Raw genomic sequence first — 12,181 nt, 5'->3', positions numbered from 1 at the left:
CTTCATCTACATTTACATTTGAGATCTCATCCAGTGTGCATTACATGCACACATCTTAAGATAGCTAGGTGGGACAACCACATATCACAGTCCAGGCATGGGAGGGTGCTGTGGGATTATTTAAAATACTCTTCGGAGAGGTAGGGTTTCAGATTATTTCAGAAGATGGACAGGGACTGCTGTCCTAGCTTCAGGGGGATGCTGGTTCCACCATTAGGGTGCCAGGACAGAGAAGAGCTTGGACTGGGCTGAGCGGGAGCTGCCCTTCCATAGGGGTGGGAGGGCCAAGAGACCAGAGGTGGCAGACCAGAGTTCTCTGGTTGGGGCGTAGGGTTTGAGCATAGCCTGTAGGAAGGGGCAGTTCCTCTTGCTGCAAGTATCATGGTCTTGCAGTGGATGCGAGTGTGTGGAGGAGCGGGGTGACATAGAAGAACTTGGGAAGGCTGAACACCAGGCGAGCTGCAGCGTTCTGGATAAGTTTGATGGCACAAGCCAACAGTGAGTTGCAGAAGTACAGACAGGAGATCTTTTGTGTTGTGTGACTTTACCGAAACGAACGTTTTCGGGTCGGGTAATAGTTTGCTTTTTCGCTGGGTGAACCCAAGCTGGCTAACACAAAAGCCTCATGGCTAAGCATACACTCGCACACACATAACCTGGTTAGCCATACTTTTATACCAGAGTTATGGGCCCCAGTACCCATCGGAAACAAACATGCCCAGGCAGCTCTCGACCGAGTCCTGCAAGTTTTGTAAGGTTTTTACCAAATACCGTCCCGTGTCACCTTAAGCAACCCTACTAGCTGTCACGGTGAAAGCTAACAAGCTAACCAATGTCTTGTTTTTTTAGTTCGCCTAGCATTAAGTGGCTTTGTGCTTACTAACCAAACCGGTCCAACCATGCAGTGATCCGGTCCATGAGAGGACTCACCACTAGCTTAGGTCTCTTGAGTCTTGCACGATTTACATAAAGCTCTGTCGTTTTTGTACTTATCAACTTTACCAGCCATACCTACTAGGTTCTTAGGTCCAAGAGACTCAAAACCCAGGTCAGCTACCGCATCAAGGCTAACCTTGCCATCACCTGCCCGGCAGACCCGGATATCGTGGCAACCCGGTCTCCACTTTCTCCCACTACGAGCCAAGGCTCCACATCAGGGAGAGGGGCAGTTCACTAGAGCAAGTGCTAACTGAGTGACCAGTGATGCAGCTGGCTGCAAACCCACAGTCCAAGTCTCAGGACAGAGGTAGACAGTTTGGGGAAGCGGTACTCTGCAGCAGCCACATCAAATTCCCACCCAGCTGATTCCCCTGTGGGGAAGAAAGGACACCAGACCAACGGTACACCCCAGCGGTAGAGAGGCAGCCAACCGTCTCCTGGCCTGACACCTCTCGTTGGAGCACAGACTCCCTTTCTCCCCCATCCCAATGGGAGGCATATCTGTGCTCCTATAACCTTTCCCTTCGTGCAGTGACTAATTTCTATAAGTTCGTTCACAAGGAAGACGGAGCCCACTCTACCCCCTAGTGCCCTCCGTGCCACAGCTCTCACCACAGCTCTTTCTCAAGTAGCCGAGGCAGGAACCAAAACTGTCAGTCGCCACCTAGCACTGTCCACGTATCCTAGTGTTTTAACACTGCCCCTTTTAATACATTCAGTGAAAGGGCGACTCACTATAATGCCACCAGAGGGGTAGTGGTAAAGAGGAAGGTGGTCACGACAGAGACGTCACTCACAGGTTGGACATGAGGAAAAAGCGAAGTTGTGGGGTCCACAACTCCGCATTGCTCACATATATGACTTCTAACTGCTGACAGTGTTCCTTTCTCTGAAACCATTCCTACTCTCCCTTTGAAATGGTCACATTTTGATCAGAACGGACAATAAGACTGTGGTGGCATACATCAAAACCCTGGGTGGCACTTGCTCCCTGCGCTTACACAGACTATCCATAGAATTATTCTGTAGAGAAGAGCACACCTACTCTCACTACGAGCGACTCATGTCGCGGGAGCTCTGAACGTAGGAGCTGACTTGTCCAGATGGAATCCCCATCACAGGGAAGGGAGACCATCTCCAAGTTGTGAAACAGATCAGGGAGAGATATGGTCAAACATCCATAGATTTCTTCGCACAAAAACGTGCACTGCCCGCTGTTCTTTGCGCTAGCAGGAGACGCACCATCGGGGGTAGACGTGTTGGCACACCATCGGCCGGGGGTGTTCCGTTACGATTTTCCTCTTCTAAGCCTCATAATCCCCAGAGTGAGGGAAGAAGGCTCATACCTCATCTTGGTAGCCCTCCATGGCCAGGCAAGCTCTAGTTAGCATAGATCATTCTCCTGCTGTTCTATGAGCACCGGCAACTCCCGTTACGCAGGGATCATCTGACCCAAGCGAACAAAGACATTTTCCACCCTCACCCCGATACTATGGCCCTCTGGGCATTTCCCGTGAGTGTTAAAATCTGGATGTGACAGGCCTGCCTCTCAGTCATTGAGACAATCCATAGTGCCAGGGCCCCTTCTACACTCTCAATGTATGGAAGCTCAATGTATGGCTTTCTCCACTGTTAAGGTCTAGCCGCTATCCTGGCCTGTCATATAGGCTTTCCCAATAACACAGTGGTTTCACAATAACACACACCACTTGTTATGTCGTATCATGAAGGGGCGCTTCGCTCACGTCCATTTTCCAAGCCTCTAGCCCCATCTTGGGATCTGTCTATTGTGCTTGAGGCTATTTCACAGCAGCCTTTTGAGCCGCTGAAATGCATGGAGATGACGTATCTCTCATTCAAGACTGCTTTACTGGTCTGAGGGGTAGTGAGGATTTTACGCAAGAGCAACCTCTTGTGCACTGCTCAAGGGCATGTCCTTACAGGAGATTTGTGATGAGGCTTGTTGGGCATCCCCTCATACTTTTATGAGGTTTACCAGCTAGACGTCACTGCACCTTCTTTGGGACACATTCTGTCCTCAGTGTCGGGACGTTCAAGGGTTGATACTTTAAGACTACCTGACTTCGGAAACCAGGTCTGCAATACAGAATTGGTCATATCCTAATTGTGAGATATCAAAACGAGTAATTGAGGTTCCCAGGTTCTCTGATATTATGAGTGAGATATCTCACCGTATTCCCAATGCTCTCAAGAGCAAAAGGAATAGAGGCATGCTCAAGAATGACAAGAAGGTGTGCTAATGTCTCCTTATAATGAGGGGTGGGGCTCACCTCATTCACCACTCGACCTGTCTGTCTCTGACATATGTGTGTGATTGGTTCTTTGAGGTTCTAGAGTTTCGGTGAATCCCACTTGTGAGATATCTCACACATAATATGTAACTTGTTGCAGGAAACTAGGCATATGTGGCACGTCACTACTTCACAGGAGAGGCATTTGAACATAAACATTTATTTTCTATCAAAATTATTTTTGAGGGGCAGAAATTTCATCTGGAACATGTGAACTTTCATGTGCCTAAATAACAAATGTGTATGCCATCTGTAAATACAAATACAATTGCTAAATTATGAGCCTAGTTCGTTCAGCCACGGAAAAAGTCAGGAACCTTCCTGCTAGCCATGATTAGCTGAGATAATGTATGGAACGGACATGCTGAGAGATGAGTTCAAATTGGTCTACCATGTAGCACACTTCTGTCTATAACATGAGCTGCTCAGTATGTGTAGGTAATCCTTTGTAACGCAGCTTTTTAGAAAGATATCAAGAATAGCTACAAAAGTGTTGTTCTCCAAAGTTCTCCACTTTCCGGAGGACCACATTTTGAAATCAGTGCACTGCCTGGTGGTATGATGGCTAATGAGATGGAGAAAAGTCTGGCGTTTGATTGCAAATATCCGGAGGGAGACGAAAAGATAACATAGAAGGCTGTTGTATAAAAGACTTGTCTCCGGATTACATCTTCAAACTAAGGGCAACCATGGCATCCATAACAGAGAGGAAGAAGCATTCATCCATATATACGGGTAAGAGAGTCTAGCTAACTACATTTTCAAATATTATACATTTCTAATTTAGTCAGAAAGTCATTTTCATTGCAAGTTAAAGCATACTGTTAGCTAGCTAGCTAACGTTAGCTGGTTGGCTCACTAGCGAACATTAAGTGTATGATGTGTGTGGTAATATTATTTGTATTTCAGTGACATTTTCATTGCTAGTTACAGCTTAATGTTAGCTAGCTAGATAACATTGAATCTAGTTAGTTAGCTACCTGCACACTCACAACTGTAACCTATTTTCTGTAATTAGCTCGCCATTAAATTGTAAATAATTATCTTGTTGCTAGTTTATTTTCTTGTAATAATGAATTTAAATTAGCTAAAGTTAAGACATTGTCTACTATATTATCATTATTTGAACTGGCTAGCCAGGTAACTTAACGTTAGCTAGCTAGCTAACAAGCTAGAAATTAACCAAAACATTGTTTAGAAAGTTGCTTTTAGTTGCCTGGTTTGCGAGATTGACATATAGTAAATTCATTTATTTTCTCTGGGTTTATTGGTGTTAAAATATACCAATTATGCTATTTTGGAACACCGGGCCGCTGATGTCAAAAAGCGTTTTTGTGTTTATACTTTTTTATAACGATAACGACAAGTTTGATGTCAGATGACAATAAAATGTTTGTGATGTCACTGCGACAACTGTCTACAGACATGTCGATAGACGTAGTATAATGCAGCTTTTGGTCTTAAAATGTTGTTGGTTGTTCAGTACACTAACATAATCTCACAGTTTAACACATGACCTCACATGTAAATTCTTAAAGAGATGGGTGGAGCTAAGGCTTAAGAGGGTGTGAATGATGCTGAATGGGTGTAGACAAAGAAGAGCTCTCCAGCCGGTGTACCAAATCATTCTAGGGATATTTTCTCAAAAGTGGAGTTACAAGTTTATTAACTTCGAAAGAAGAATTACTTTCCCATTGTCCCTCAACTGTAGTGTATGATATACCATTTTCTAGCTCTGAATCTCTACTTTTATCCAATGCAAAAAACGTAAAATGTTGCTATATAAGACCAAATCAAGCCGATCGGTCACATATCAGAACCTGGGTTATGAGAGTAACTTTGAGTTCTGCTTTATGCCAATACAGTTTGCAAAAGCACTTGAGAACAAAGGTTCTGAAAAAAAATGATCAGTGTGCCGCGGCACTGAAAGGAAGAATGGGTTGGAGAATAGACTCATGAAATACTCAACAAGACTGTGTACAAGACTTCATATAAAAACAATCATATAATATTAAGTGATTCTGTTTCAACTCAATAGGCCTACCCTTGGTAAAACCATACGTTCTGAGAAAACTTTTAGCTTAAAATTGCGGTTTCTTTGTCATTACCACTGTGCCACATCACCCCCTGCCATCTTTTATTTCCCCCGGCTTCTATTCAAAATGATTTAAAGAAGAATTTGACAGTAAATGAAGCTAATTTAAAGACTGTTGAGCCGCCTGCCTTAAAATCATACAAAGATCTCAGACACATCAGATACCATCTGAAGGTCCATCAGAGAGAATGGCATGCAGTGCAAGACAAAGATGGCTGAGACCAAAGCTTGGGGCCACAGCCAAACTGTGTTTAGCATTCATGCTACTGAGGATGATTCAGTATTCTATCTAGACCTGACAGAGTTAACACAACATTCTAAGGAACAAGAACAATGGAAAGATGGAATCGTATAATTAATTCTACAGATAGAGTCTGAGATGGTCTAGTAGTTGATGCAGTATTATTGGATACATTTTTACCCCATTTGCAGGTTAATTGTCGATTGTTATAAATGCTTCATGGATTCTTTGTACAGCAGGCACAATATCTATCTCAGCAACATCTATAGCTGCAAACATCAGAATTGTCCACTGAAATCAATTGAAGGTCAAAGTGTTATAAACAGGAATGCAACAAGGCTATGCGGAGGTATAGTGTATTTCTCATTTAAACGTACAGTCCTCATGTCATCTATCCTCATCCTCACTTTTCATCTGATTCAACTCAATGAGTCATTTCTTTCACATAAATTTAAAAAAGTACATTCTATAATTACAGTTTCCATTCTCAGAATGGCAAGATCCCTGGTCTGTTCTCACCAAAGCTCAATAACGAACCATCAAGATCATATATGAAATAACCCATATGGAATCATGTAGTAACCAAAAAGGTGTAAAATAAATCTAAATATATTTTAGATTCTTAAAAGTAGCCAACTTTTGCCTTGATGACAGCTTTGCACATTATTGGCATTCTCTCAACCAGCTTCATAAAGACTGCTTTTTCAACATTCTTGAAGGAGTTCCCACATATGCTGAGCACTTGTTGGTTGCTTCTCCTTCACTCTGCGGTTCATTTCATCCCAAACCATCTCAATTGGGTTGAGGTCAGGTGATTGTGGAGACCAGGTCATCTGATGCAGTCCTGTTGATAGTCCCACTAAGCCCAAACAAGATGGGATGGCGTATCGCTGCAGAATGCTGTGGTAGCCATGCTGGTTAAGTGTGCCTTGAATTCTAAATAAATCACCGACAGCAAAGCACCCTCATACCAGCACACCTCCTCCTCCATGCTTCATGGTGGGAACCACACACGTGGAGATAATCCGTTCACCTACTCTGTGTCTCACAAAGTCACAATGGTTGGAACCAAAAATCTCAAATGTGGACTCATCAGAACAAAGGACAGATTTCCACTGGTCTAATTTCCATTGCGCGTGTTTCTTGGCCCAAGCAAGTCTCTTCTTCTTATTGGTGTCCTTTCTTAATGGTTTCTTTGCAGAAATTCAACCATTAAGGTCTGCTTCACGCAGTTTCCTCTGTGCAGTTGATGTTGAGATGTGTCTGTTACTTGAACTCTGTGAAGCATTTATTTGGGCTGCAATTTCTGAGGCTGGTCACTCTAATGAACTTATCCTCTGCAGCAGAGGTAACTCTGGGTCTTCCTTTCCTATGACGGTCCTCATCAAATCAAATCAAATTTATTTATATAGCCCTTCTTACATCAGCTGATATCTCAAAGTGCTGTACAGAAACCCAGCCTAAAACCCCAAACAGCAAGCAATGCCGGTGTAGAAGCAGGGTGGCTAGGAAAAACTCCCTCGAAAGGCCAAAACCTAGGAAGAAACCTAGAGAGGAACAAGGCTATGAGGGGTAGCCAGTCCTCTTCTGGCTGTGCCGGGTGAAGAATATAACAGAACATGGCCAAGATGTTCAAATGTTCATAAATGACCAGCATGGTCAAATAATAATAATCACAGTAGTTCTCGAGGGTGCAGCAAGTCAGCACCTCAGGAGTAAATGTCAGTTGGCTTTTCATTGCCGATCATTAGGAGTATCTCTACCGCTCCTGCTGTCTCCAGAGAGTTGAAAACAGCAGGTCTGGGACAGGCAGCACGTCTGGTGAACAGGTCAGGGTTCCATAGCCGCATAGCCTCATGACAGCGAGTTTCATCATAGCACTTGATGGTTTTTGTGACTGCACTTGGAAGAAACTTTTAAAGTTCTTGAAATGTTCCATATTGATTGACCTTTAGGTCTTTGGGGGCAGCAGGTAGCCTAGTGGTTAGAGCGTTGGGCCAGTAACTGAAAGGTTGCTGGGTCGAATCGCTGAGCTGACAAGGTAAAAAATTATGTTGTTCTGAACAAGGCAGTTAACCCATTGTTCCCTTATAGGCCATCATTGTAAATAAGAATTTGTTCTTCACTGACTTGCCTGGTTAAATTAAAGCATTTTAAGTAATGATGGACTGTTGTTTCTCTTTGCATATTAGAGCTGTTCTTGCCATAATATGGACTTGGTCTTTTACCAAATAGGGCTATCTTCTGTATACCACCCCTACCTTGACACAACACAACTGATTGGCTCAAACACATTACGAAGGAAAGAAATTACACAAATGATCTTTTAACAAGGCACACCTGTTCATTGAAATGTATTCCAGGTGACTACCTCATGAAGCTGGTTGAGAGAATGTCAAGAGTGTGCAAAGCTGTCATCAAGGCAAGAATCTCAAATATAAAATATGTTTAGATTTATTTAAAACCTTTTTGGTTACTAGATGATTCCATGTGTTATTTCATAGTTTTGATGTCTTCACCATTATTCTACAATGTAGAAAATAGTAAAAATTATGAAAATCCTTTGAATGAGTAGGTGTGTCCAAACTTGGATTGGTACTGTATAAATACAGATAGACGGATAGACGTGTACATCTCTGTTCAGTTTGGATAAAAAAGGACTTGCAAATGGTTCAGGTTAGGAATGGTTACGGTTAAAGTAATTACACAAATCTGAGTTCAAGGGTGACTTCTACACAAACAATATGATTTAAACCGTACAATCATACAATATTGATAGTGGAGCGCAAGAGATTTACGCAGCAGGAGCTACAGTATACTGCATCCGACAGCATGTACGTGCTGCCGATTGTTTTCAAATGACTATGTGTGCCTCTTTGGTATGTAAGGTGCTACCAGCTGAGTCACACGTAAAGGAATGTTCACATTACAGAGCCATACCACTTTCAATGTAAAACAGATTGATAATCTGGACTGATCTTTGACCACGGTCTAATTGGTGAACTGTGATTATACAGTATTACATCCCACCGTTATATTAGATCCCACCAGTGAATAGAGGAATGGAGGGAGGAATGGAGAGAAGGATGGAGAGGAAGATGAAACTGAACTACAGAGAGTGGCTCGAATGGATTTTGCCGCCATGACTGAACAGAATGGAACCGACAGGGAGGATGGGGATGGACTCAGACCGCATATGTACAGTACTGTGTTTGTGTGTGTGCGTGCCTGATGACACAATCTCTCTAATCATTCATTGATTTTGGACTGACCAAAGGACTGCAGGGACGTGAGTAGCATTAAGGATGAGTTTCGACTGGCTTACGTCAGAGTACAATCAGAGTCTGTCAGAGAATTGAGTGTCAGACAGCTTTCTCAACATGATCTTCAGTAGATGTGTATGTTTATGCGTGTGTGTGTGTTAAGACAGTAGCATATAAGGAGGAGTATGCGAAGGCCTTTCTCACCACTATCTTCAGCACAGACGAGAAGGTCTTGGCGTCTTCAGCCACGCCACCGATGTAGAGCTTTCTGGTGAAGACAGGCGGGTGGTCGTTCTCATCCCGCACCTCGATAAACACCTTGGCTGTGTTGGCTGCAGAGTTAAAGAGGAGGGACACAGTCACATTTTAGACATGAGGCATATTGTCTTATCCACTTTCATTGACGTTCCTCTACAGTACACCCTATAGTTTAGAGGGGATCAGTGTTGGTAGGAAAGGGGAGTTTTATTACAAACAAAATAAACACCCATACAAAAACACAGGTTCCAGTTCATAATCAAATAATCAAATATGTTCTCCTGTTGCAGCTACTGTGCCATTTCCATTCATATGCCAGATTGTCCTCAAGGAAAATAGCTTGTAGTAAGGATATACACACTCCATAACCATTTGTCACTGTTTAACTTATACAGTACAAATATGTACAAACCTAGCACAACCTTACCCTGGCCTACACTGCAGTTAAGGTGAAAAATATGCACTGTCAATGACTATTTTTCTTCCAGCAGAGCACAGAAATGTAAAGTCATGCTGCTCGGGCTAAGGAGGATCCAAGGGAATAGGATGAACAAAAACACAGTTCATTAAATCACAACACAAACACCACCGTGAGAGCCAGAGGGAAGGCACAGAGGGATACGCCAGTCGCTCTCTCTCTATTGCCTTTTTCTGCCTCTCTAAAAACGGTTTTATTCCCTCCGCGGTTTATCCATTGTGGTCTTGTGGGAAATTGGTAACTTTTCAGTTACGACACACAATCACAAACAGATGCTTGCAAGTGTAGAGAAACACAACAGCATAGAGAGAAATTCAGCACACATACATAAAAAGAAAAGCATTAAGAGAAAGGATGGCTCACATGGCAGAATGGGCTATTGAGTCTGCGTAGAGTACATTTTAATTTAGGGAAAGGGGTGGTGGGAGTGGAGCTGTGTTAAATTAATTCTTATCAATTACTCTGCTTTATTAATAATGTGTGTGTGTGTGTGTGTGTGTGTGTGTGTGTGTGTGTGTGTGTAATGATGTTAATTGGGCTGTGACAATCTGACAATTACGCCCTGTTCTGCTCTGATTATTTGAACTCAATAAAGTTTTTAAAAATTACGAAAATGTACACGGTACGGTGGCCTGCTCTGCATTCCAATAAATACAGATCTATGAGGTGATGAGGGTTTATCTGAAAAATTGAGGGGGGAGGAGTTAACCTAGCAGTTAATAGCGTTGGGCCAGTAACCAAAAGGTTGCTGGTTCAAATCCCTGAGCCGACTACAGTAACTGAAAAATCTGTCGATGTGTCTTTGAAGAAGGTAATTGCTCCTGTTAGTTCTTCTGGATAAGAGTGTCTGCTAAATGACTAATAATTGTAGAAATAAATATGCTGTCAACTCCTCTTAGTACTACAAAACCAAGGACCACGGTATCTAGCTGGAAAGCTGAACACTTGATGTAGCCTCCCAGCCCCCTACTCCAGTTCAATATCCTCCTCTTACATTTAGAGGGAACCCGCAGTTGGGCCATGACCACGACCATGGAGTCAGCCTGAACCCTGAGCACGTAGCTGGTGACAGTCTCATAATCCAGAGGCTTAGCCGTGGAGATCACACCTGTCCGGTTACTCACTTGGAACTCACCTGCAACCAACCGAAAAACAATCAGTACAACATGAGGAAGACATTGGCAGCACTCACTGACAGGATCAACATTGGATATAAAAAGAGGTTAATTCTGTGTCTGTGTGTGTGCCAACTGCCAATCACAGGTTTAAAGCACTCATTTATGACATTCCCAAGTCGATCAATCAGCAGATTAACATTGATGAAGACTATTGCACGTTGACTTCATAGACATGGAAATAGACTGTGATAAAAGGAAACCTCTACTGTTGTAAAAAATAGTTACTTTAACAATAGTTACTTTTACCACAAGTAAAGCGCAGCCAATTTTTTGTTTCAGGTAATTTCTCTGCATTTTCCATGGATTGTAATATTATTGCAAGAATTTAAGACAGAAATGTGACCTTTTCCTATTTTGGCAAATGTTTGTTCTATCTATGGCACTGGAGGGTACATTTCTGCACTTACCGCCTTCGTTTCCTCCCACGATGGAGTAGAAGATTGTCTGGTTCATGGCGGCTGCCAGGATGCTGCCCACCGGTCTGCCTACTGGGGCCAGCTCACTGACAGGAGCAAACCTGGAGAAAGAGATGCCATCCAATATGACTAAATATCCCTGGACACATTACCACTGACAACTTCCATTCAAAAAATCCATTGTCACAAAATCCAATTCTCTGACACTGCGCCTTACCACCACATTTAGCAAACACATTGTTGAATATGGCATATTCGAAAATTGCACTAAAGGAGACTATATTCAAACATTCAATGATTCTACAATAGCAATTAACACTTTATCTTAGCCTGACAACTTCAAGTGAACATTACGTCGGTGTCTTCAGGTTGTCAAGATAAAAAAAGATCACAACAATGTCCTTGATATTTAACACTTTGTCTATTGTGCCGTGAATAGCATGAGATAGCATGAGCTGTTATTTCCATGATAGGCGAGACAATGGCTAATAACAGCTAACAGCCACGGCTGACTATTACACATAAAGAATGCATTCTCATCCACATCTATGACAGATAAGCTTGTCATAGTTCTCCATAGAAGTAGCGGTTGCAATAAATAGCGCTGAATGCTAGCTTGGCAGAGTGTCAGCATGAGATGATTTAAGTTGATAATGCCATCTTACTGTGTGTGCTTTCGTAATACTGTCAGCGAGAGTGTATGTGTGTCTCGTGCTGCTTCAAGACTAGTTTCACTTCAGCCTACAGTCAATCATGTCAAGAGATAAAAAGCCTCCCTTGTGAAAGCTTTGCGGGGAAAAGTAACGATCAAATCACAAGGTGTGGGAGTCGTATTCTATTATATAAACTAAACTCCATTCGGTGTCAGGGTTACAGAAACTTCCGCAATCGAGGAAGTGAAAGATAAAGAAGCGTCTCCCAGCTGTAAACCATATTGGCAACCCAAGGCCGTTTAAACCACCGCGTCAACGCTGCCATTTCATTATTCCTTCTTGTCTTCC

At 42.8% G+C, this 12,181-nt stretch overlaps 1 protein-coding gene across 1 annotated transcript in view; it reads right to left on the bottom strand.

Annotated features, from left to right (window-relative positions):
- LOC135511025 (protocadherin-15-like) overlaps window positions 1–12,181 on the bottom strand; it is a 278,688-nt gene that overhangs the window by 24,454 nt on the left and 242,053 nt on the right. Inside the window, exons 24-26 of the mRNA XM_064932482.1 lie at window positions 11,172–11,281; window positions 10,581–10,721; window positions 9,055–9,182 (exon numbers count right to left, since the gene is read on the bottom strand). Of these exons, the coding sequence (XP_064788554.1) occupies window positions 9,055–9,182; window positions 10,581–10,721; window positions 11,172–11,281 (379 nt within the window). The remainder of the gene's footprint in view (window positions 1–9,054; window positions 9,183–10,580; window positions 10,722–11,171; window positions 11,282–12,181) is intronic.

This window comes from Oncorhynchus masou, chromosome 23, assembly GCF_036934945.1.
Source record: "Oncorhynchus masou masou isolate Uvic2021 chromosome 23, UVic_Omas_1.1, whole genome shotgun sequence".
Taxonomy (NCBI): domain Eukaryota; kingdom Metazoa; phylum Chordata; class Actinopteri; order Salmoniformes; family Salmonidae; genus Oncorhynchus; species Oncorhynchus masou.
Note: the sequence above shows the minus strand (reverse complement) of the source record. Positions and strands in the feature narration are given on the sequence as shown.